The sequence below is a fragment of the Symsagittifera roscoffensis genome, chromosome 9 (genome assembly GCF_963678635.1).
Source record: "Symsagittifera roscoffensis chromosome 9, txSymRosc1.1, whole genome shotgun sequence".
Taxonomy (NCBI): Eukaryota; Metazoa; Xenacoelomorpha; order Acoela; family Convolutidae; genus Symsagittifera; species Symsagittifera roscoffensis.
Window position 1 is genome coordinate 25,736,009 of NC_087070.1, and position 25,540 is coordinate 25,761,548.

General features: G+C 36.1%; 2 protein-coding genes across 4 annotated transcripts in view; both read left to right on the forward strand.

The window, feature by feature from the left end:
• The window catches only part of LOC134854027 (ribosome-releasing factor 2, mitochondrial-like), a 456,739-nt gene that overhangs the window by 248,041 nt on the left and 183,158 nt on the right, over positions 1 to 25,540 (forward strand). The window contains exons 2-4 of one of the 2 annotated variants that reach the window (XM_063870093.1): positions 11,212 to 11,480; positions 14,877 to 15,018; positions 24,612 to 25,356. The exons of the other annotated variant lie outside the window; for it this stretch is intronic. Of the exons in view, the coding sequence (XP_063726163.1) occupies positions 11,256 to 11,480; positions 14,877 to 15,018; positions 24,612 to 25,356 (1,112 nt within the window). The 5' untranslated portion in view covers positions 11,212 to 11,255. The remainder of the gene's footprint in view (positions 1 to 11,211; positions 11,481 to 14,876; positions 15,019 to 24,611; positions 25,357 to 25,540) is intronic. 2 annotated transcript variants of the gene reach the window in all.
• LOC134854400 (uncharacterized) lies at positions 1,113 to 11,096 on the forward strand. 2 transcript variants are annotated; one of them, XM_063870636.1, is made up of 7 exons: positions 1,113 to 1,374; positions 1,940 to 2,151; positions 4,603 to 4,769; positions 5,383 to 5,565; positions 5,791 to 5,980; positions 6,432 to 6,691; positions 9,603 to 11,096. In XM_063870636.1, exons 1-7 carry the CDS (start codon positions 1,147 to 1,149, stop codon positions 9,929 to 9,931), a joined length of 1,569 nt encoding a protein of 522 aa, XP_063726706.1. In that variant the 5' UTR covers positions 1,113 to 1,146; the 3' UTR covers positions 9,932 to 11,096. The 2 variants fall into 2 exon arrangements, with proteins under 2 accessions (XP_063726706.1, XP_063726707.1); XM_063870637.1 differs by having other exon boundaries at positions 4,606 to 4,769.

Sequence of the window (25,540 nt, forward strand, 5' to 3'; positions counted from 1 at the left end):
CCTGTGTAATATGTTTCGCTTTATTTGTTTTGTAGAAAAGCCCATATGGACATCGGAAAAATCCATTTTATGAAGTTTTTACCGTTTTTTTTCTAAAGAAATTTCATCACTGTTCTCGAAAGCTGCTAGCGAAAGCCGATGTTAAGGATTCAATCTAAAAATCAGGATGTGGAAATCTTCCCTGCATACGAGACTATTCCCATGCTTTACTAGAGAAGGTTTTGTGAATTTAGGAAAAGCCAACTTTTTCAATTTTTGATCGTTTTTTGGAATCTTTTTCAATTTTTGTTTCGAAAACTACCCAACCAAATCTGAGATAAAGAATTCAGTTGAAAGATCGATTAGTAGTTTTTTCTTTAAATATGCAGCTAATCCACTACTTAAGCAGAAAAGTTACTAGGTTTTGCGTTAAGTCCATTTTTGAAACTTTCAAAATTACGCATTTCGGTATCAGTACTAAATATGATCAAAATATAAAAACACGTGAATATAGCATAAGTTGGGCAACTAGTTTTTCTTCCAAGCGTCCGTGGCGCGATTGCGAGGAAGTGTAAATCCTAATCAACTGGTAGGAGATCCAAATCCGCAACATGGAAATAGTTACAGTTTTTTAAGTCGAGTTTTTCCTGCATCGCATTGGCAATTTGATAGAAACTGTAGCTGCTTTATTGGTGGCTAGTGTTAGTAAAACTTTAAGTGGTCATGAAGCAGATGTGAGAACGTATTACTCCCAAGCCTTGCAAAAAAGTTTCTCAAGGTGTCTTCTTAACCTTTTCCTTGTTTCACTTTGTTTTGCCTGTTTAGAGATCTTTTTTGCATTTTCCTTGCTTGTGTTTGCGAAGCGCAGCTTCGCCTCTGTGTAAATAAATTGAGATAAATGTGTTCGTAAATAGAAACATCTGTCGTTAAAACGGATATTAAGTTGTCTGTTGGTTTCTTTCGGCTACGTAGTAATGTGCAAAGATTTTACTGGCATACTGTCTCGCTCAGCGGGTTTTCCGCTGCCTCAGTTTCAGATGGGAGTTTCCATTGATTATTTTTTTATTCCCAACGAGTAAATTTGAAGGCTAGAAATAGATAATTTTTGAGTGAAAGACATTTGTTTTTAGATATTAACACTTAATGTAGGAGTGTTCACAAAAAAGAATGTTCCCGGAAATTGGGAGCAGAAGATTCGGCCAGAATGGACCAGAAACACTATATCAGAGCTCTCGTTTTCTCCGGTCGTACAGACTGCAAAAGTTTTTCCTACCCAAGATTACCCATGCGTTGTTTGTCGCATTCATTGTGGTCGTTGTATACAGACAGTCTGATTCCCTGAAGGAAGAAAAACTTCTGTTCTGGACATTCATGGCTCTCCATGCAATTACTATGGTGTGCATATTTTATGATCTAAACCAAGCGAACGGGAATTAAAAAGGGCCAATTGTGTCCCACAGAAAGCAAAATGGTTCGAAATTTTATGGACTATAAAGAGCTGCAGGAAGTAATTAAATGCAATCCCCTGTGAAGACGTTATTCTTTATATTAATCAAACTGCGGCACCTTTTACCTTGCCATCATTGACTAATTTTATGCCTAGTTGCAATGCTCATGTTATTGATTGCATTTAATAAAACTGATGGGTTGCCTTCATGGAAATAGACAGCAGAAAAATATTTTGCGACGAAGATTCGGGGTTATAAAAAAAAGGTTCACGTAGCTATTTGATTTTCCTGCCGCTCCAAAAAACCGAATACCTTGCTCTGGCGTTGGCAAATTTTGTTCGTAAAAGATTATGACAATTTTTGCATAGTGTTTTCGAGGCGCACTTTCAAAATAGGAGAGTTCAATGCCTTTTTACGTTGAGCATGGGAGAAATTGAATAACGAAAGATAGTTGTTTTTTAACACAGCTCAGTTATGTCATCTAGGTTATAATCATCATTGATGATTGTTAGATGTTCTTCTTCGTGGCTTCATGCATGGACCCTGGCTACGTCACGAGAGAGTCTGTCAAACTCATCATGGATTCGCTCAATTCAACTCCGGGTACTACTAGCGACCACAACGGATCCATCTCAGAGTTTGCAGTCGACAAAGAGTACAAGGACTCTTTCTCGTCAGAAGACAGCGAAGATGAAGTGTTTGTGGATCCTCATGGCTCGGAAAGGTGCTCCAAAAGCGATTGATTACAAGAGTAGACTTTTGAAATTGCTCTACGAAAGATTTGCTTATTCGAAGAATTTTGTTAATGTTCCTCGGTTAATTTATTTAGAATCGGTAGTAAGATTAGTCAAAAATGTGGAATCAACAAATTCTGTGGAAATGCAATATTTTAACTATTATAAGTAGTTACTGTGCTTGAAATGAACCCAATGGTGATCAATTTTTTCTCGGTGCATGTTTTCAAAATACCATTCGACATCAAAAAAAGGTGAACTGGTTTCAAAAACTTGTAGAAAGACTGAACAGACATCCCCTTTTAAAAATCAGTTTTTGTCCACGGTCAAATAAGTTCTTGGTTCTCCCTTTTTAAGTTATGTCTTATCTAGTGTGGCAGAATAAGTGAAGTTTTGTGACACGAGTTTGATGCGCTGATGAGCATACTTTGACAAATAGGGAAAAGGGTATTGCCATCGGGTACTATACTTTTTCCCATAAATAACTTTAGGCGCAGATTTGGCAAATGTGTAGGAATGGTAACTTTTAGACATGCTTAATTTCTTGAAAATTCAAATAAAACTACCTTCATTTAGGGTAGTAAATAGCTGTAGTCCGTTTCCGGTGTTAATTTTTTTTTCAAATAATTTTCTTGAGAAAATGTTTCAAAAATGTTTTTTTTTCAGATTCGTGGTTTTCGACCTAGTTTCCGTCGGTTCATTTCCCGTTTTTTCAATTGAAATTCGTTTTTTCAGTAATATTTTTTTGGCTTTTTTGTTAAGCTTGAATTTTATTTTTATTTTGAAACTGATGAAAGTTTGTAACTTGTCATATTACCAATTTGGATTTTTAATAGCTGTTCTTAATATCTATCTATCTAATTTGTATTTATCATTTGAACTTATGGTTTAAGTATATGTTGTTTCCTGTTTGTATGTATTTTCCAGCTCATATGCTGTTTCAATGATAACAACAGGTGATTCAGTCTCTCGTGAATTTAATCTTGCCGGTTGCCAGGCCAAAGGCTGTGGTGGTGGTTAAGATCTGGGAAAATGGCATAGTATATTGCACTATTTTGAACCTATACCTATCAAGGTCACAAAAATCAGAGCAAGTTGGTCTAAACCAAGTTTGAGGCCTCAGCTCCTGTAAGGAATTTGTAGGACGAAGAGTTATGCAAAGCGAACGTTTGGGGGCTGTTGTGAAACCCAGCAAGCTGTGTGCGGGCGGGGGGGGGTGTCCAGAAAATAAGACGACAGCTGTAAAGACGTAAAGAGTAATAGCTGTACTAAATACTTAATAACCGTTTAATCAATCAATATATTGCCATCGGGTACTATACTTTTTACGTCATTTGAGCGATTCAGGTGATTCAGCGCATCAAACTCGTGTCACAAAACTTCAGCTAACGCACGAGAGACTGAATCACCTGTTGTTATCATTGAAACAGCATATGAGCTGGAAAATACATACAAACAGGAAACTACATATACTTAAACCATAAGTTCAAGTAATATATATTGATTGATTAAACGGTTATATTGTGTTTTTTTTCGAGGACAAAAGTTCCTGTTATTATTAAGTAAGGTATTATTAAGCTTGCGAGAGCAAGTGTCTTGAAATCCGGTGCAAGACTTTTCCATTAAACAACTTTTCGTACACGTTTTAACTTTTCAACTTGCTTTTTTTATGAGCCTTCACGGCCTTCAGACTGCTTGCATTTGGCCTAGTGTTAACGCCGTCGCCTTTGTTCCCTAATTCTCTGGGTTCGACTCTCAGCCGGACCTTGTTTTTTTTTCAGTATGTATGCATTTGAAAAAAAATTCAGTACAAACTGGTTTGTTGGATTTCAGTTATTCTGCTTAAAATCTGTCGGCTTAGTTGCCACATCACATATCTTGTTTGTCCTGAAAGCAACTTTCATTGCAAGTGCAAGTGTTGTTCTTTGTAGGTTCATGTAGGAATTTTTGAAAATTCATTTTCGGCGCAACAGATGTCTGCTCAAAGATTGTCGGCTTAGTTGCCACATCACTGATATTTCTTTTCTTGTGCTGTAGGCAACTTCAATTGTAGTTGAAAGTTCCACAAGTGTTGTTCATTCTAGTCTCGGGTGGGACATAAAACTGTAAAAGTTATTTATGAAATCATATTTTTTTCTGCTCAACTTGTGTCTCCTCAAAGAGTGCCGGCTTTGTTTCCTCTGCGTAAGTTTTGTTCTGTTGCTAATTTAATACTCAAATTGCTACCATATTAGCTGAGAATGAACTTCTATCGAGACATGCGAAATTTTAGTTTTTGGTAGAACTAGTTTTTTTTAACGCTTTCCATTTTTTCAATGTTTTTGTTTAAACGCCATCATCATGAAATCTGAATTGAGCTACATAAATTGCGATAAGATTTTCAAATGATTTTCCAAATATTTTGCAAAAAAAAATGTTGTAATCTATCTCCCGCGCACAAGCAGGTCGGCGAGTATTCCTCTGATGTCATCCGGCAGAGGTTCGTCTCCCACCAAGAGGTCTATGAATTCAGACTATGCTGCTCCGAAGTTGAGCTACAAGGACAAACCAGTCACTTTCCGAAAGTGCAACTATTGCGAGATTGTACAGCCTCTCAGAGCAAAACACTGTTAGTTTTTTATATTAACTTCGTTTGGCGTAACTGTTTCTCACTGAATTTTCATATGATATGTCCACGTTTTAAAAGCATTTAATAATGCCCGAAAGAGCGTAAATGAACTTTCAACTGACGGATTCCGGAATTCATGTCTGGTGCTGATGAGTAACTGCACAATGCATATATATTTACGTTGGCTAACTGTGTTTCATTGTGCTTTGCCGAGCAACGTCATTTCTGTTAAACGGAAAACGGGGCAGATTGACCTCGAAGTTATCGGAAAAACTGATTTTGTTCCATGATAACATTCCACTTCTGATTCATTAGTTCAAGTGTTTGAAATTTTAGTTTTTTGATCGGAGACAGTAAAGACGTTCACGGAATTCCTGATTTTGCCGGTTTTTTTTAACCGGATTCCGGAAGTAACTGTGAAGTTTGCAGTAATACGGTACATAGCACGTTTGCTGGTAGTTTCATAGTGAAAAGTCTCAAACGACTAGTGAGGATGGAAAAACTTAATCGCTGGTTTCTCATGCCTGATTTTTTAGTGAAGCAACATTAGCGGCTTCAAACTTTGTGAGAAAGGGACATAAGAAGATGTGTTTCATGTATGCTGGGGTTTTAGGCGAGGAGTGTGGTAGGTGTGTGAGGAAGTATGACCACCACTGTCCGTGGCTGGGTTCTTGTGTTGGGGAGACAAACCACAAGTTCTTCTTTCTCCTTCTATCCTTCGGACTACTCACTTGTGCACTCACCATACACATCACATATCACGCATTCCAAACTCCACAATCATACACTCTGTCAGGTCAGTCAAATTCACTCCTCCTTCACTTCAAAGTTTCATATATGTTGTCCAAAAATTGAAAAAATATGTTACGTTTTTTTTTTACAATACATCACCTCGGTTCCTTTTGCCATATTTTTTGCTGACGGCAAAGAAAGAAAGAAAAGATAGCTTAAATAAATTACTTATGGTCGAGAGACAAACTTAGTGAAAAGACAAGTAAATCATGATTTTTTTATTCAATAGATTACCTGAAGCTGAACCTACTCCTAATTGTGGCATTTGTGTTGGAGTGTCTGTTCCTGATGGTAGATGGAGTGCTCTTCTGTGCACATGCATATCTCATGTTCTCCAACCAGACCACCTGGGAGTTCATGGCCAGACACAAAATCACATACTTGAGAGAACTGCCAGAGGACGAGAACCCATTCGACAGGTATAAAAAGAGCAAAAAGAAGCGCAAATAATTATGATCGAGCAGTGATAGTCTAAGTTAATGCAATTAGGAAGAAACCTTTGGCAAGAGTAGATAACGGCATCAGCAATTTTTTCAAAAAAAATATGTAAATATTTGTTTTGGTTGAGGCAACATACCTAAGAAAATCTCTGAAAATGTTCTGAAGTGACTGAATTCTCCCTCTAGCAGTCAGAGGGTCGTTGGTTTGAGGCCTACAATGATCCGCGCCAGTGGCCTGAGTGTTAGGCAGCATACCCAGCATGTAGGTCTTAATTTGCTTGTAGGTCTTAATCAGGGGCACAGCAGTAGCTTTCCGTCACAGCCATCTCGAATGTGAATAGGAATCTATCAGGAATAGACGGCCATTAGGTTATAGTTTTGAAAGAACTCATTCGGAAGATAAATAGATATGCTAATATTTTTAACGCAGGGGTCTGGCGAAGAACTGCTGGCAGTTTCTATGCAACTGCAGATCCAGGCACTGGGAGCTCTACTTCACAAACCTCTCCCGCCAGGCCACTCAGTCTTGCGTGTCCCAGGTGATGATACACACGGCCAATGCAGCTGCCACAGCTGTTTCATCTTCAGCATACGGGGGAGGCAGTTCATGTTACCCACAAGTGACGCAGTCATCAAGTGGCGGAATGAAGAAACAGTACTCACAGTTGAGAATAGAAGACTCAGATGATGGTTAGATTATTTGAAATCTCGTTACTTAATTGCATTTGTACCAATATTAAAATTCATTTTGAACCAGTGGCCGGGCATCGGCAATTTGATACCGATACATTGATACCAATATATTTTATATATTGATAACTATAGTACCCGGTTGTTGTGCTTTGAGATACATTTTTTTTTCGTTTTTCATTTTGAGGTTTATTTTTTTTGAGTTTTTTGGAGGCAACGAAGGAGAATTACGTGATTTTTTATAAGTGTGCATAAAAGGGTTTTCATTTTATAATTGATCTTAAATGTTTCAACCGAGAATTCATGAATAGAACACGGTTATTCATAAAGATAAATCTTAAAAGCTAAAAAAAAATTAGACCAGATTACTGGACACCGGGCTTCAGTATGATATTCCGGTGGCATGTCAACGTGCCGGAATGTCAGTTTGTCGAAATTATCAAATCTGTCAGTTTGCCGAAATGTTAAAGTACTCTTCGACTTGATTCGCTACATACTTTCAAATTCTCATGAAAAATGTCCTATTGTCTTTCTCTGCTGGCTTTTTTGCTCGTAAGACTAAATTTGGTTTACATTAAACCAAGGTTTTGTAAAGTGTGAAGTGAACGAAACTCTAAATTGTTGCCAGGTTAATGAGACAACCGAACTTAAAGGCGACATGACATTAAGACGGCAAATGAGCGTTAAATCATCCAAAATGAACTATTAGAGTTTAAGAGATTTTAAGAGATTTTTATTCCTCAGAAAGACAATTAAAGATGTTTTAGTGGCGTCTTAAAAACTCATCAAAAACTGCTTTTATCATAACAGCTGTCGTTTTACTTGCCAGGAACCTTCTAAATTACCTCCTAGAATGATTTGATTATTTTCTAATTACATCATTCTCTAATTGCTTATTCTCTAATGGTAATAACAAAATGCCAATCTTAAATTGTTTTAGAAATTCAAAGAGCTTAAAGGACATCTTTTTTTTCTTTTAAATTCGATTTTTTTAACAAAATCATTGTGGTTTACCTGTTCAGGGATTTCTTTGGTGCTTGGATGTATCAGAATGCAGCAGAATTCTAAATGTATGGATGCAGCAGAATTCTTTGGTGCTTGGATGTATCCATTTTTTACTCGTGTTTTTAATCTGACAATCCATCATCTTATGACATTTTGTTATTGTTCCGACCATTGAAAATGGTGAGGAACTTTGTATTCGGATGGGTTTGCTTTTTTTCCAGGCTAAATGAGGTATCACAAATAATCATTCAACTGAGTTGAGTGATGTATCATATTAAAGCCCTTTAAGTCGTGATTCGAACGACCTTCAAAAATTTCTATTTTTGTTTTCACTTCGTCGAGAAAAACCGTTTTGAAGTATTCGATTTTTGGTCTAATTTCGAGCTAATAAGGTGACCGTATAAGCTTACAATAGCTTATTTAAGCTTAATTTCAGCCGTGAAAGCTTAGTTTTTTTCAAGTAAAGGTTTTTGGAGTTTTTTAGTGCAATTTTGAGAAACAAAAACTTGACAATTCAAAAAAAATTGGAAAAAAGTTGAAAAAAATATCGAGAAAACTGTTCAGGCAGTTGTCATGCAATTCGGACATTAGAACGAATCTACAGCCCGAGAGCAACAGAGAAAACTTGAGTAAGATAGTGTGTGTCAAATTGAGTGATGACATCCACAACGCGGGAGAAATGACAGGGCAAATTAGGCACTGAAAGAGCTTCTAAAGGCGAGGTACAGGCTATCGGACCTGAATCGAGCACAGAAAAACGTCAAAATGAAAAGCCAACTCCCAAATGGATCAGAGCGGGGGAGAAGGCAAAGGGGGACCTAGAGGGGGATAGTTACAAGATCTTGAGCCAGTTCTATAAGGAACGGAAGAGATTACTTTATCACACGGCGGATGGTGTAGTGGCCTGCAAGAGAAGAGATGATGAGAAAATACTACACAAACACTACCTCGTCTTATTACCGCAGCTATATCAGAAGAGGGGCTGCTCAGGTCGCATGATCAAAAGGGACATCAGGGAAAAAAGTGCAACGAAGAACATTTCATCGGTTTTATTGGCCTGGCTTGAGGAAGGCTTGCGAGAGATGGGTCAATGCGTGCTTGTCATGTCTGCAAGTGAAAGACCCAAGAAAAATGAAGTTCCCACTGAAGTCGGTGGAAAGCTCGGAATTCAATGAAGTTGTGCTGGTAGACCACCAAAAAATCTGTATGACGGAGACGGGGTACAACCAGATCCTAGTGATCAAAGATTTTTTCGAAATTTAATTTTTTTTTTCGTTTCTAGTAATTTTTCTTAGAAAATTGTTTTCCAATTGACCTATTTTCCTTTGATTTTCAAATTTGCCTAAGTTCTTGTTTTTTCTTGTAATTTTTTTGTTCAGATCTTTTTATCAGGACACCAATTTGAAAAAACTTTTTTTTGTATTTTTTATGACTGTGGTCGGAATATTCTGTGCTACTTGTTTGAACTTTACGTTTGATTGGCCGGGGATTGTCAAGCTTTCTGAGTATTTTGAAAGAATAATTGTTTATCATTTAAAAAATTAATAAATATGTTGAATGATCGTTTCTCCATAGTTTTAGAACTTCGATTCTGGGTATAAATGGGGGCACGCTTTAGATTCTTATATTGTTTCTAGGTGCGGGATGTAAACAAGGTCGGGTTGTAAACGCGGGCAGGTTGTAAACGAGTATCTCTTTATCATAAAGTATCATGTTTGTTTTGTGGTACCCGATTTAGCGTGAAAAAACCCACCCAAACCCAATTTTCATCCGAATTTTAACAAAAACAAAGGTATGGATTGGAGAATAGATAGTTGAGCGTTTCCATATAACTAGACACCTCAGTCTGCGAAAGAGATATTCAGCAGCTGTAGGCAATCCTTGATTAATTGGGGTCAATTTTTAGATCAATATACAGTGGAAGAGCACGAGGGGAAAGAGTGGCATCCAATTCAGTGCAATGATGTGCAGCGTAATGACTTCGATGACGATGACTCAATATTCGTCAGTGGAAAAACGCCGCCTCAATCTGTATCATTACATGCTGCACAAATTATTGAAATCGATGATCGAGTAACTAGTGCTGCAGGAGAAAAGCAGTGGGAGGAAATCGAAGAAGGGAAGGGACGAGAGGAGTTGAAGAATTTGGACGATGACACCAGGAGAGTAGACGATAGTGGGAATGGGGAGTCGTCTTGTTCTTCGAATCCAAATCTCAATGTCAGCAATGTCTGAGAAGGCATAACCACTACAGGGTCTATGGACTTCTTCGCCATAAGCAGCATCAGACGGAAATGATTATTTGTTCATCAATAAAATCATCAGATCAATTGATTAATGAATCAGAATTTTGAAAAGCCAGATAAAACATACCATAGAAAAAACAAAGTTATTGTCATTGTCTGGAAGGCTTTTTTATGCTTGTTAATCCAAACAGAAGGGTGGCTATTTCTCCTTGGCAATGTTAGTTGTCATCATCAGAGACACTAGATTTCTTGTCGTCACTTTTTGAGCTGTAGTCTACATTTTTGACAGATTACTGAATTTGGGCGTGGCATCATCATCATCATTGGTTTTCCACACTCTTCTTGGATTCGAAGGTGTTAACGATAATATTTGTTTCCAGTCTGATTTTGTGGCATGCTTGTGGTCGGCTCAATGTCCTTTGCAGATCAATGTTTTTCGGAAATTGGACCTGGATCTTATTTCAATAGTTATTCACTACTTGGATTGAACAAATTTTGGTTTAAAAAACTGCTTTGAAGAATAGATGCTGCTAATCTGATTTAAAATGCTAAGCTACAAACAAGGTTTAATAGAACTGTGAGTCACTTACAGCTTCAGACATGTGTTTTCTATGTACTTGTGAGTACGAAAGAGCAAAAGATAGAATATGTAAGATGCAAAAGATTGAAAGATGTAAAATTTTTCTCATTTGTAATCTTCTGAGTGTTGAATTGTTTCTCGACGTTTTTGAAGTGAGATTTTTGGTGAAAATCTTGCGACTGGTTTTGCTTATATCGTGGTGTTCCAAATGATTTCTCTAGATGTGACATTGCATAGACGTCTAATTATCTTTGACATTTAAGAGGCTCGAAGTTAGAAACGAGATTGAAAGGCTCAACCAGTTAATAAAAACCGTATAATAGAAGTATAATTTGTTTTTGGTGTATTAGTTGTCACTCAGAACTTTCTGTGCTAAACAAAGAAGTATATCCTGTTTTTGCTGTTATCCAATGGTTTATGCGTTCGTACTGAATAAATTAGTTGTTCTTCTGAAAGAAGCAAAATTGTTTAGTAGTTAGTCAATCATATCCCTGTGCAAATTAAAGAACTTCTCCTAATTCAAATCTATAAAATATTTCGATAAAATACAATTTTCTCCTGAAGAAACGATTATGTTTGAAATCTAGATATTCAGCATACCCACAATACAAAAAAAATGTTATTGCACAATCTTAATTCTGAATGTCTCAATTGTTATGCATAAAAATTGGTTCAAAAATCCTTTTTTCAGATTCAAATGGTTAGAATGTAGCTTTAGATTTGCTGCACTACGATGAGTCATAAAGCCCTGTTTTTTCAGTCGCTTAAACCCAAAATTTTGAAACGGCTGCAAAGCTGTGACATTCCGAATGCTACAAGAGCGTCAACCTCAGTAAGGGAAATCGATCGGATCAGAAATATCGGAATATTAGCTCATGTAGATGGAGGTAAAACAACCTTAACAGAGAGGATTTTATTCGCAGCGGGAGTGACAAATCGAATGGGAGATGTTGACAAGGTATATGAGTGTTCAAAAGAATGCTTGCGATATCCGTTTAGTTTCCAAATTCTGTAGTCTACTTTGCATACGCTACTTTTATATCTATCGTGGCGTTACATGCAATTTTCACAAAATGATTTTTAAGACGAAACTTTTCAGGTTATTGGCTGTCGGCTTATATACCGATTTTTTTTCATGGCAATATCCGTTGGTACTTTTGAAGTCGATAAACCTCTCTCATCCATTTTTGAATGCCCAAAGTCCACCCAACTAGAACCTTTACCCAAGTAAATGTAAACACGAAAGAAATGCTTTTTTGTTTAATTTTTTTCGCGTTTTTTACCTACTGTTTCAATTCTCACATCGTTCAAATTCTGTTTGCTAATTATTTAGCGTCGTTTTGCGTTCATCGTATAAATGATGAGAAGATCAGCTTCGCCTCTACATAGAGTCCCTAATTTAAGAGCTCTTATTGTGATAAGAATAGTAACACTTGTGTTAAAATACGAATCTAGATATAGGTTTTTCCAAACTAAGCCGAACATTTCATTACGGAGTTTTTGTGTGATATTGTTTCTGCGTTATAATTTAAGCAGCTTGAGTTATACCCGTTTTATTAGAATAGTTGTCTGAAAGTAGGAAATGTGGTCGGTTTAGTGACAGCGTGTATTTTAGTTGCGCAACAGGTTCGATACCTCTTGAAGTGATGTTTTTCAAAGTTTTATTTTCTTTCTTAGAGGCTTATTTCTATTTCATGAATTTTCTACCTTTTCGATAAACAAGGGTATTAACATAGGGTCCTATACTTTTTTCCAGAAATAAGTTTATTCTCAGGACTTATCGAATATTGGTGCAATCCGTTGGAAATATTGTAACAGACATATTGTGAGCATGTTAGCACATTATAAATCCGTCTTATTCGAAATTTGCTTTTCATGTTGGCTGTAATTTGATTCGATTTGTTATATTTCGTATTTTTTGTTTTCACTTCTTTCAAGTCAATAGGTTTCGGCATATATTAAAAGAGCTTAGTGACCGTTTATTTGCGTCGCTTTATTTGCGTCGCTTAAAGAGCAAAAGAAAGTTTGAGTGTGTGTGTTTCGAAGTGTTGGAGGACTTAAAAAAACTTCTTTCATTTCATTAAAGTCTTTTTGAATTGTTTTCGGCTTAAAGCGTTTCTACTCAGGTATTTTTGGATTTATTTTTGCCTAGTAAATTTTCCTCCGATGCTAATTTCTTTTTTGACAATCCTGAGATGATTTTTTTGCTCAAAACTAGTATTGATAGATAGATTTTATGAGCGGAATATTAGCTCATGTAGATGGGGGCTAAAAACAACCTTAACTGGATTTTATATGCAACGGGAGTCACAACTGGAATGGGATTTCTGGCTTAATTTTTAACAACTTAGTGTCCTCGTTTGTGTTCTATCTGACAAATTTCCTGATAAATCGATTCAAGGCCACATAGAATATTTGTTTAATTTCAGAATCTAATCGTTTCTGCTAATTTTTCTTCTTTTGAACGTTCTATTTTTGGACTATCGTTTATGTGTTTAATTTGCTGTTTAGCTCCACAAGCACAATGTTTTTTGAAGGCTCAGCTAGTTTCAACGTTGAAGAGTGCCATATCTTAAATTTGTAATGGTGTAGCTAACTGAGTTTCATGTGTTGTATAGTTTTTTCAGTTTCTTTGGGTTAAATGATATTCGTTTTATGGTTTTGACATTTTTCCCGGCTCATCGGGTGACTGACTACCCATGTATTTTATGCATAATTACCGCTCTTAACATTTGTCTTAAAACTGATTTAATACTGACAATCGTGTTTCACGACACTTTTTTTGGAATGGAAATTTTCTTGTAGCAAACGTATAGATATGTTGGACTAATTTTTCCCAGTGATTTTGATTTTCAAGTTTTTTTACTGGAGACTTCCGGCCAGCTGCTATTCTAGGTATTCTATTATTTTTCTTTGTGGTAATTTGTTCTATGAGATCCGGTATTCAAAAACGTCCATATTAATCTGTTGATAATTTTGTTTTCTTGTTCTTTTACACGTTTTTACCTTTGCGATAAGCAAGCGTTATCAAACTGGAATATAGACTTTTTTCTAGTTAACAACTAGTTTAACTAAATGAGTTGAATCACTTGCTGACTTCTTTTCACATGTCTTCTCTGAATATCCTCCAGGCTGCCTTCCCCTTGGCCTGGAAATAAAACAGTTGCCTTTGTACCCTAAGATGCGGGTTCGAGTCGTCGCCGGACCTTGTTTTTTTCAGTATCAAGGAGATTGAAGAAAAATGATTTCATATTTTTTTTCGGTTCAACTTGTGTCTGCTCAAAGATTGCCGGCTCTATTTCTTTTCGTAATTTTTCTTCCGTTGTTGCTGATGTAAAATTCAAGTGTCTGGTATGTTTGTCTGAAATGAACTTCTATCAAGATATGAAATGAACTTCTATCAAGATATATGAAAGTTTATCTGAATTTTTTTTTAATTTTCAATTTTTTTTCGTTTTTTTTTGTTTGTTGTATCGCACAATGTGCGAAGCTCTGCTTCGCCTCTGTTAATAGTTTGTTGTCTAACTTTTTAGGGATGACTTCAAGTGGGATAGAATGCGATCTTTTTTATTAGATGAAGCTTTCTAATAACATTTAATTTATCTGTTTTTTCGAGTTACTGAATAGGGAATGCTACCTGGTCGTATACTGTTTCCGTTTGAAACAATTATCTCAGGACTAATCTCCGTTGACAGATAAACTCCGAAGAGACTATGCGTCAAATGACATGTGTGCTGGTTTGCATTTTATTTTCCGTTCTTTTCGAAATTTGTTTCAATGCTGGTTGTGATACAAATGAATATACAATCAAAGATTTTAAGTAGTTTCATTTTTTGTTTTTAGATGCTTCGGACGTTGATTTTTTTAGATTCGTTTCGAATTTGGATTACATTTTTCAGTTTTGCCATTGTGGCAACAGATATACCAGTTTTCTTTAATTGCATGATAAAAAATTTTTAATGATTGAAGGTTCCTGAAATCCTAAATCATGAATCATGATGCATCCTAAATCATGATGCACTTTTTTCTTCAAGTATCGAAATTTTCAAATGGTAAGCAATTTTTGGTTTGCTTGAGTTTGTTGGCACTTATCAAACATTCTTTCGGCTATGGTTTTAGAAGCATCAAATATAGAAAAATAACATGTTGACGTAAGTTATGCTGGCGTAATTGTGGCATATTGCATTATTTGTAGAGGCAATTGTTTATTCCTAGCGGGGATTTCAAAATAGTAGTGATGTGACTAGGCACTTCATTAGAGTAATAAGTTGCTTCTACGCTGGTGTGAGCGAAGTGCAACAGTGCTTTAGTATCTGCTGTTAACTAGTGTTGTTCATCAATCTATTTTCAACAGGGGAATACCGTGACTGATTTCCTGGAAATGGAGAGAGAGAGAGGCATCACTGTCAATTCAGCCGCAGTCAGTTTCCCGTGGACACCAGAGAGGGGACTTCTCAGAGGCAAGAGACACGTGATTAATCTCATTGACACGCCTGGTACGTGAAAGGTAAGACGAATCTGTCAATAAATGGAAGGAGTGATGCTATTTTAATAATTCACCCATTTAATCGACCGGTGACACACAAAAAACATGATTTTGAGAAGTTTGCTTGTCAATTTGAGCAATCTCTGCTGATTTTTCGTTTTTTAGCTAGTTTCTGCAGGATTCTTTCATCAAATGGAATGTCTTCCCGTACGCTTGTTGCAAAATTTTTTGACTACCCTATTTATTATTATTTTTTGTTTTTTGTATTACAAATCCATATAGTTAAATATAAGGCATAATTGTTATCGGGTTAGCTGAATGGTTTTCATGAGAAATAGCACCTTACAGATATTGTGAAATAAAATTTCTGAAACAACTTTTCTAATAAGTCTAGCGTCTGTTGATGTTGTAATATCAATCCATGTGTTTATCTGATACAGGTGCATTGGCAGAGTCCTCTTCTGATCATAAATCCAAAGACTGCATAACAGTCCCTGGCCCTATTGGGCAAGTCATTTGTATCAGTCCGCCCAAAACAATGCATTCGTTTTTTCCAAAAATGAAAGGTGAATATCAATTCATTAATTGCGGGCGAAGTTCTAGTGCATTTTGGAGTACGTGAAACTGTTCGTATGGTGGTGCTATCAGGCGGAGCTATTTTGAGATAGATAAGTTATTGTTTCATACGCTCTCGGTTAAAGTCCCTTTAACACGGGCGAGCTAGTGAGCCTTGTTTGCTAGTGTGTATCTACCCCCCCCCCCCCCCCCACAACAAAAATGCTCACTTGGTAGCATTTTTGCTTTGATTGCAATCTGTCATAGCATATTATCTATGCATTATTGGTGGATTGTGCTTGCCAATCTTTAACCGACCGTGGCGAAAGTGGATGGACTTGAGATTCCTTATTTACTGGCCGGAGGTTTCAATGTCGCCTCAGAGCTAGTTTTTTTTATTTGTTGGTAAGATGCTGCGGTGCATAGGATTGCAACTGTTTTAGCATCTGAAGCTGGTATATTGGTGGTTAGTGTTGGTAAACTTTGAATACGTGAGACTCCTAACTGATGCGACGACATTATACTCCTAATCTGGAGATCGGAGTTCGAATCCTACGCATAGCCGGCTTATTTTTTATTGAAGACCTTTGTTTTTTGTTTTTTATTCTACGCTTAAGAGCTGGCTTTTGCTATTTTCTCGCTTGTGTTAGCGAAGATCAGCTTCGCTTCTCTGTTATGTTTTCTCGACCAGTTATGACTATCTCAAGTAAAGCTCGTACGTGTTCAAGTGTGGTGTCCTTTTAAAGTCCTATCAATCGGATCCGGAAAAGTCCTATAATTTGGTCGTACTTCGAATTCGATTTTTTTCACGCAAGTTGCGACAGTGTCAAGAAAAACTGGTCTGAATATTTTTGACATTCAAATGGACGAAATTTGCTGAGAAGCTGATCTCCCTAGTTTAACGTTTATAACACAAGCATAGTTTGTGGTATAGTATGAATTTTCTTTTTTCCAACCTTAGTCGCAAATATTGTAGCGATGCAATTGTTGCGACAAAATGTTCATTTTGAAAGTGTTCATTTTGATCCACTATTATGTACAGCCAATGCTAAGAATATTAGCACAGACTAATATATTAAAAATAGCAGCAAGCAAAATAAGAGACCAGCAAAATAAGAGAGTTCGAACCTCGCAGGGTCAGATGTTTTTAATGAACTTTTTCGTATACTGTTCAAAATGCGTCCACTCTATAAATTGAGGAATGTTAGTTGGTATTTTTTTCAAATTAAATAATACTGCTAATGAGTCAAAATTAGCTTGCGTCACATAGCAATTATGTAGACCCATAATTGGCGTGCGTCACTTTTGAAATTTTGTAGACTCAACGTTTTACTCATTCAGTTTTTCTCTGTAGCGTTATCGGTCATATTTTTGCTTGTGTATGCGAAGTGCAACTTCGCCTCTGTGTTTAACTATAGTCATCAATTTTTCTGGCATTTTGTCCTAATTCAATGGCTTTTTTAAAGAAAAATTGAAGTTTTAAATGGTTTATTTGAACGTTTTCGATTTTGAGTTTTTAAAAGTTTCTTAATAAATTTGTTTTGGCGGAAAATTTTGTGATTTATACAGCAGTCAGTGGCTCTCCTTGTTATTTTGCTGTCTTTTTCTATCAGTGTTCACGGTTTCTCAGCTGTTCCAATCTTATCGTACAGCACAATTTTTTTTCACAAAAGTACAGCACGAAAAAAAAAATTTGGTTTCAGTTGAGATTTCAGCGATTTTTCAAAAGTAAAAATACCCATTTTTTAATTATCCATTTTTGATAATTATAATGATTCTGAAACTGTGTAAACCCGATATGTTCCATTTTCGTTCGTTTTTTACACCGTTTTTCATTAACCACTTATCTGTGTATACGTCGAATTCAATTGGTTTTTATCTTAGGTTTTTCTGAACCGATCGCTTCTGTGCTAATACGAGTTGATCACTTCCTTTTTCAATGTAAGTTGCACTTTTCTGTGTGATTTTATTGGTTTAGATTTAAATGTGCTGTATTGTATGGTTTTTGGTGATTCCAAATAGCATGTATGTGCTGGATAAGGTCTAAGTGATTAGATAAAAAAGTGATTGCCTAAAAAGTCCTAAGCAGTGGGTTCGGTCCTATGCTGTTGTTTCTTCTTTACCAAGAAATTTTCAATTGTTTTTTATCTAATTGAAGTTCAAAATATCGTGTTTGCGATTTCGTTGCTTGTGTTAACGAGGTGCAGCTTCGCCTCTTCCTTGAAATATGAATGTCACCTCAAAAATTGTCGATGAGTTTCATCAAGTTTCGATCGGATAGACGAATTTAATTGAAATCACATCCTTTTTTGAAATGATATATTAAATATGAAACCTTTGTAGCGTATATAGCCGCCACAAAGAAATATTCAGGAAATTGCGCAAACTTTTCTCAATTTTTGGGCAGGACAGAGAAATGACTTCCCCGACGAACGGTCTGTGAGTACGACAGTGTTGAGTGCAGCTTCCATCTTAATTTGTTAGTGACCAAATAAAAGAACTGGCTTTTCTGAGATAATTTATTTGTCCCTAGTAGCGGATTTAGGGTGGGGGGGGGGGAGGGGGGGGGACGCCTCCCTTTCTCTGGGATTCGACCCCCTGCAGACTCAAAGGGCCCCTCTTTGTACTATTTGCTATATCTTTTTTTTGGCTGAATGCCCCTAAGTGTTTGAGTGGGTAGCGCGCGCCAAAAGCAACGCGATTTTTGTGGTCAAAACTATTCAAAAAGGGCCTAAAAACGCCTGTTTTGGCCTGTTTTTTTTCCACAAATTTTTCAAAAAGTTTGGCGTGAAGTATTGAAGGAAATAAGGTCTTTATAGTGATTTGTGATTAAAAAATCAATTTGTTCGATTTGAAAATCTTCCCCCCCCCCCCCCCCCCCCCTCTGCCTCTCGAGAAAGTCCTAGATCCGCCACTGCCTGCATATAATTTTCAAATTAATTTTCTGAGCTGAGGGGATTTATTTTAATCCGGCCTACTATAATGGGAACATCGCTAATATAATGAGAACGTCTCTTTACACATGCGAATCGAAGTGTATTATGACGAACTTTTTTTTCCAACCTAAGTCGCAAATAAAAGTGCTCATTAGTGGAACTTTTGGTATATTTCAATTTCATCATATTTAAGCGTATTTCAGCATAGGTAATTAAATAGCCTATAGTGCTGGTTTATTTTTTGGCTAGTGTTAGGTCCTTTTTGAAAACAACAGGTGTTATGAAAATGTATGGGACTTGTTAATTTTTGTTGCATTTGCGACCCTTTGGAAAATTTTTGAACTGCTCGCAAAAATTGCCTTTTTTCTCAAAAACTACTGAATCATTTTTCGAAACAATGGTGTCATTGGAAAAACTGGCTGCTATTCTATATGCCTGCAAATTTTTCTAGTCTATTTTCAGTTTACACCACGTTCTACGGCTTTCAAAAGTTTCAGTAGGGGGATTTTGACTTATTTGATTTTGAATTTGTTCATTTTCTCAAATAATAAATGCATAAATCTGATATGAACGTTTAAACTAAAGAACTAATCATTGGGATCTCTCTTTTTCAAGAGGCTATTCCTCAAACTCGGAAGAAAAAAGTTATGGCCTCAAACAAGCCCATTTTTTGACATTTTGGTTAGTTTTGACTTTTCTCAAAAACTACTCTGCCAAATTGGAAAATAAGAGTTCAACCGGACGAAAAGAAGTGATATGCGAATTTTCCTTGCGGAAGAGGCTATGCCCTGCGTTTTGAAAAACTATGGCCCTTAGAAAATGTATAATTTTTGAAACTTTGCCCATTTTTTGGAAATTTTTTTTCTTCAAAAACTAACCTACTGATTCTGAGGTTGATAATTTATTCAAACTAACATCGTGCACAGATTTTTCCTGTGTAATTTCTTTCGCATAATTTTTGTAGAAAAGTCGATATGGATATCGAAAAAATCCATTTTTGAAGTTTTTACCGTTTTTTTAAAGAAATGTCATCACTGTTCTCGAAAGCTACTAGCTAAAGCCGATATTAAGGGTTCAATCTAAAAATCAGGTTGTGGAAATCTTTTCTGCATACAAGTCTACTCCCATGCTTTAGTAGAGAAAGTTCTGCGAATTTAGATAAAGCCAACTTTTTCAATTTTTGATTGTTTTTTTTGGAATCTTTTTCAATTTTTTTTTTTCGAAAACTACCCAGCCAAATCTGAGATATGGAATTCGTTTGAGCGATAGATTACAGAAAATTTTTTAGGGGTGGATCTAGAATTTTCTTGAGAGGGGGTGGATTTTCAAAAAAGTTAGGTCGACCAAATTGAGTTTTCGAGATCTGCCAAAGCACTAAACTGACCCTGTTTCGGCCAAATTGCGTTTTTTCAGCGCGCGCTCCCCCCTCAAATTTAATATATATTGGCGCCTTTAGAAAATTTTTAGGGTCCGTCACCCAAAATGGATATTTCAAAATAGTACGAAGGGGGGACCCTATGGGTCGGCAGAGAGTCGAATCCCTGAGGGGGGAGGGGGGGGGGGGGAACGCCTCCTCCCTAAATATTAAATATGATCTGATTCATTTAACTTCAAGCAGACCGCAAGTTTTTTAAAATGCTAATCATCAAGTCAAGACGCTATTAGGTCTAGTGTTTTTTTTCAGAAGTATTAAAAATTGTTCTTGCTCAATTTTTTGCATTATTACAATTTCATTTCTTTTTTGCGCTATTCGTTTCAATTGCTCAATCAACTATGCTCTTCGTCAGCAGAAGTCCAATATGCGCGTCGGAAAAACCGCTCATTTTTTGTTTCAAACGCTGTTTTGAGTTGAGTCGTATCAAAAAAGTGCGAATTGTAAAATTGTTCAGAAAAAGTTCAGTGATACTGTGTTCGCTATGGTAATTTTTTCATGGTTTATGACGTGTTTACTTTCCAGCGAAAAAATCAAAAAAAGTTTTAATAGCATAGTAATTCGCAGTAAAATTTCGATTAACGAAATTGAACAAGTTGAAGTAATCGCTTGAAAATTACAAAAAGTAAAAAAAAAATGGCACTTTATTTATTTGCTCACAATACATGGGTCCCGATAGCCATTGGACGAATCCGAAGTTAGAGTCCGCCATAAACAAGTTTGGTATATGTCGACTGAAATCGGCGTCTGAGTTCGTGAGACTCTCCGAGTGTTGTAACTTGGTGTTTCTCAGTGGGTTGCCCACTCCTCTTTGAATAACGAATACTTTAAGAAAAGTTAGAAAAAGTAATAAATGAACTTCGCTGCTAAGTTTCATTTTTCTTGTTTAAAGATGGCAAGACTTGTTAAAATTTGACATTTACTTTGACTCGTACTTTGTATAAATAAAAATGATCTTGATCTACAGATTAAATCCATAGGATGATTCTGCTCGATAAATTTCAAGCTTGATTTGAGTTCAAAAGCTCTTAAATGTACGAGAGTTTGAATGTTAACTGTTGACCGAGGGTCGAAAAATGGTGTCAAAACAGCTAAGTTTTAAGTTTGAAACCAAGCAAGTTACTAAATTCCGCATAAGAGCAAATTGATGTTTTTCCAGTTTTTCTTCTGGCTAAATTTTGGACTTTTGCAACCATCCTTGCTCTGACGCAGCTACAATTTGTGGTTGGGCAGTAAACGCCCCTTCGCCTAAATATCTCTATTTCTAGTTCAAACGGATACCAGCGGATATCACCTAATTTTTTTGATCTTGGCGACCAATTCAGTCCCCTCTCGCTATTTTAAAAAGTCACCAAGTAATATTTGAGGAAAGAATGTATTTGCTATTTTTCCAAAAGAAAGTTTTCACAACATTAAGAGTGGCCAGAATCAATTTGCTCAGCAGCCGGTTTTTATCTTTACATTTCTTTGATATTTGTTTCAAATAGTTGACAACTACCGGTAATTCAAAAATTTACTATTGCCGTAGAGAGGAGGTTGTAGAAGTTGGCCAATCTCGTCGTTTATTGTTTCAAAGGCTCGTGTCCTGGGCTCTAACATTTAATAGATATTTAAAGATTTTGTTAAGTTATGGGGCTCTGAAATTTGCCAATTTGGAAGACTCAATTCACACGAAATTTCCTGTTTTCTTTTAACGCGTAGCGCTTAGGCTGCGATTTATTTCGGTTCAGAAATCACTCCAAATTTAATTGACGCAAATATTAGGCTCAAATGTTCACACTTGATCTTTGACATTGTTCAAAATTTGTAGTTTTTCAATATTTTCTTTCCCAAAAACTATTCGATATGGATTACGGGGCAACCGGAATCTTCAGGGTTTTGCCCTGGTATACGAGCAGTCTTTTTATTTCAAAAACTACACCGAACCTAAAGGGCATTTGGAAGATTCAGAGCTTCGACTTGATACGAGCAGCTCTTGTTAACTAATCGGTTCCTTGTTTGCTCAATTAAACGCATTTGTTATGTTGCAAGTTCCTACTACTCGCACAAAGTAGTGCCATATAAATAATTATAGTCTTCGTTTGGTCGTCGGTCACTCAGTAAATGGTCGTCGGTCACTTTATAGATTCGCCAATATTTTTTTTTTCGCGAGCGGTTGATATGTTTTGGTCATGATCATTAATTAGTAAACTCGTTGAAAGTGTTGAAAATGCAGTTGAAAGTGTTAAGATTAAAAACAACAATTTTTTTTCTGAAATGGAAGCCTCATTAAATTCTCTATTTCTGCTCGGTGTCTTATCATTACCATGGTGAGGGTAGATTATGGAATCTAAGAAGACAGTAGGAAATCTGCAATATTCTTTTCTGGCAAGATATCTAATCACTGCTGAACAGTCTCGATTCCTAGCGAACCCATGTTTGGCTCCAAATGTAATGAGAAAGGCAACTCAGAACTAGTTCTGAGTACAAGTATTGAAACGGTTTTTTAATTACTCTCGCAAAATGAAAAATGTCTGATCCAAGTTCAATGTTCTTCAACATTATTTTATATGAACAACGTACAATTTTGATAGCTTCTAAATATTTTTACACATTTTTTTTGGTCAGAACCTTCCAATCAAAAACGGCGTCTTTGTTAAGATTTCAGAAAAATTTTCTTGGCGCAATGCCAATTTCTGCAAAGCTTCCCGTTTGGAAATCTTTGACCGCATCCAAATTTACGGTCTTAATCAAAAGTATTTGTCTAGAGCGCTCGTCCTTGAGCGCCAATATATATTTTTTCAGTTTGAGAGGAGTTTTTGCTCCCAAAAAACGCGATTGTTTGCTCTAATAGTTGAAAGAAAAAGGCGACCACAATTTTTCAATTAACCACTAACCCCAACCTCGGTATAAAATTTGCGCTCGTTTCTGATTGCGACCGTAATATATTGCTAAATAACCTTTTTTGGACCGGACCCGTAGTACAAGTTCTCGGTAAATTGGAACATAGGCTGGTCCCGAACGTTGCGTTCCGGTAATCGTTATGGATTTTACTGGTGTCCACTATGCAACACCCTTTCATCTGAGATGCTGCTAGCTCCCAAACAAACTGTTAAATTGTGATTGTTTGGTAAAATGTGTAAATGTTTCGTGTGTTTTGATTCAAATGTCAGTAGTGTGATAATCTACGTTTTGCCCGTGTTATGATGGAATTGACGGCTTGTGGGTGGAATTTGTCGGTTGTTAAAAATTAATATTATTCCATTTTTTTTTACTTATTAACTGTGATATCCATTTAAAAAAAATCAAAAATGAAGTGTAATTTAAAATTGTTTAAGAAAATTATAAAAATCGTTGGCATCAATTTAAATTTTTTCGAAACTTAAATTTAATTTTTTCTTTAGAAATTTAAATCTTTCTTCAGTCTGTTTTTATAGCCAATTTTGAGGTTTTTCGTAATTTTAAAGAAAAGAATTGAAAAGCAATTTTTTGGGCAGATTAAATTGCTACAAAAATTCATCAAATTTGTCGTGAAAATTTAGATTATTTGCTTTTTTTCCGCGGAACTGTGATTTGAAACTAGTTACCATGAGTAAAATCTGTACTTTGGCATCGGATCGAATGACGCCGGAGCAATTTAATTGTTTTTTTTTAATTTAAATTGCTCGATTCAAATAAATCAGTAAATTGGAACATAGGCTGGTCCCGAAAGTTCCGTTCCGGTAATCGGTATGGATTTTGCTGGTGTCCACTATGCGACAATCTTTTATCTGAGATGCTGCTAGCTCCCAAACAAACTGTTAAATGGTGATTATTTGGTTAAATGTGTAAATGTTTCGTGTGTTTTGATTCATGTCAGTAGTGTGATAATCTACGTTTTGCCGATGTTATGCCCGTGTTGCCCGTAAACAACTTTGTCCACAGGATCTTCACTTCTAGAGGATCTTCTTTTCTAAAAAATCTTTATCTGACATACTCAGTTCTTGAAAATTCAAATAAAAGTACTATTCACTTAGCTAGCAATATGTCCAAGCACGTGTCAGGTTGTAATTATCTTTCCAAAAAAAGTTTCTCAATTCTTTCGGGTTCCTGGTTTTTGTCTTAGTTTATTTTTGTTCGTTTTCCGTTTTTTTAACGCCATTTTTTCATCTGGTGGGGTTTTTTGTGGTTTATTTTTTAAAGCATGGGTTTTGTTTCTATTTAAACAGTTTTTTCTATAACTGAAAATTCAAAAATTTGTAAATTTACCATGTCTGATTTTGAGTTTTTCAAAAAATATATATATTCAACCAGTTCCAGTTTATTTTATATCGACTTAATTATTTTATTTTCAGCGTAATTTCGAGGTTAAAATATATCCGTTTGAGGTTATGTGTTTCAGTTTGGACGGGTCGTTAGAATTTCTAAACTTAAAGAAACATTTTATGACAACAGTTTTGTTTTCGGCTCAACAACTTTCGACCCAAAGTTTGCCGCATTTGTTACCGCTCGGTAAATGATTTCCCATTTTGAGAGCTGTTTATGAATTTCATCTGATACCAATGCCAGTAAATTTTTGTAGCTGAAGTTATTTTTTCAAGTAATTTTTTCCAACAGTTTCAGATTTTTTTGACTTCGGTCTTTTTTTTTCATCCACTAGTTTGTAGCGCAATGTGTTTTTTTGCATTGCTTCGACCGTGTAAAAAAATCTTTTTACTTTAGGCCACGTGGATTTTACAGTTGAAGTGGAAAGAGCTCTACGTGTGTTAGACGGAGTGGTTGTTCTGCTGGATGCATCGGCTGGAGTACAACCTCAAACCGCGGCAGTGTGGCGACTAGCCGATAAATACAATTTGCCGAGGATTGTTCTCGTAAATAAGCTCGATAAGCCGAATGCCAATTTCTACAATTGTGTCAAGAGTTTGAATGAAAAACTTTCGGGAACGCCGTTGATATGTCATACTCCTATGGATCAATCCAACAACAAAAAGACATTCACTGGTTTCGTAGACATTGTAAATCTAACGAAGCATGAAATTGGAAGTCTATCGGATGATTTCGAAGTATCAGAAGCACCTTTGAACAATCAAGAACTGAAATGTGAAAATTTATTAGAAGCCCGAGACAATTTGCTCAATGTGTTGGCAGAGTTTGACGACTCACTTTCAGATTTACTTCTCTCTGATGGTTTCGACTCACTGAAAATAGAGACTGAAGTAATTGAACAGTTAATACAGAAAGTGTGCCAAGATCGAGGAAACATTTCGTGTTATCCAGTTTTTTGTCTCAGTGCTTTGAGAAGTTTGGGAGTTCGCTATTGTATTGACGCAGTGTGTAACTTTTTACCACCCCCAAATAGAATCTCTAATGAAAGTGTTTCGGGATCGAATTCCCTCCAAGCTTTCGTGTTCAAGATATTTTCGAATCCGCAATTCCAAAAGACGTTGACGTATATCAGAGTGTACAGGCCAGTGGTGACCAGTTAACAATTTTTTGAATATTTTTTAAAATTTAAAAGACGACGCTGCATTTTTGTCTGAACAGGTTCTGATATTAGCTGCTTTTTTGCATTTCTCCAACAATCTGTCAGCGTCATTCTTTTTTGAAGACTAACACATGATTTTTAATGAATAGCTTTTTTAATTAACTAG

What these genes read in the sequence shown, in the direction of transcription:
- LOC134854400 (XM_063870636.1), top strand. Translation starts at nt 1,147, where the DNA reads ATGTTCCCGGAAATTGGGAGCAGAAGATTCGGCCAGAATGGACCAGAA. An exon ending in ACAATCATACACTCTGTCAG is followed by an intron (nt 5,566 to 5,790) that starts GTCAGTCAAATT and finishes TTTATTCAATAG; the next exon opens with ATTACCTGAAGCTGAACCTA. An exon ending in GACGAGAACCCATTCGACAG is followed by an intron (nt 5,981 to 6,431) that starts GTATAAAAAGAG and finishes TTTTTAACGCAG; the next exon opens with GGGTCTGGCGAAGAACTGCT.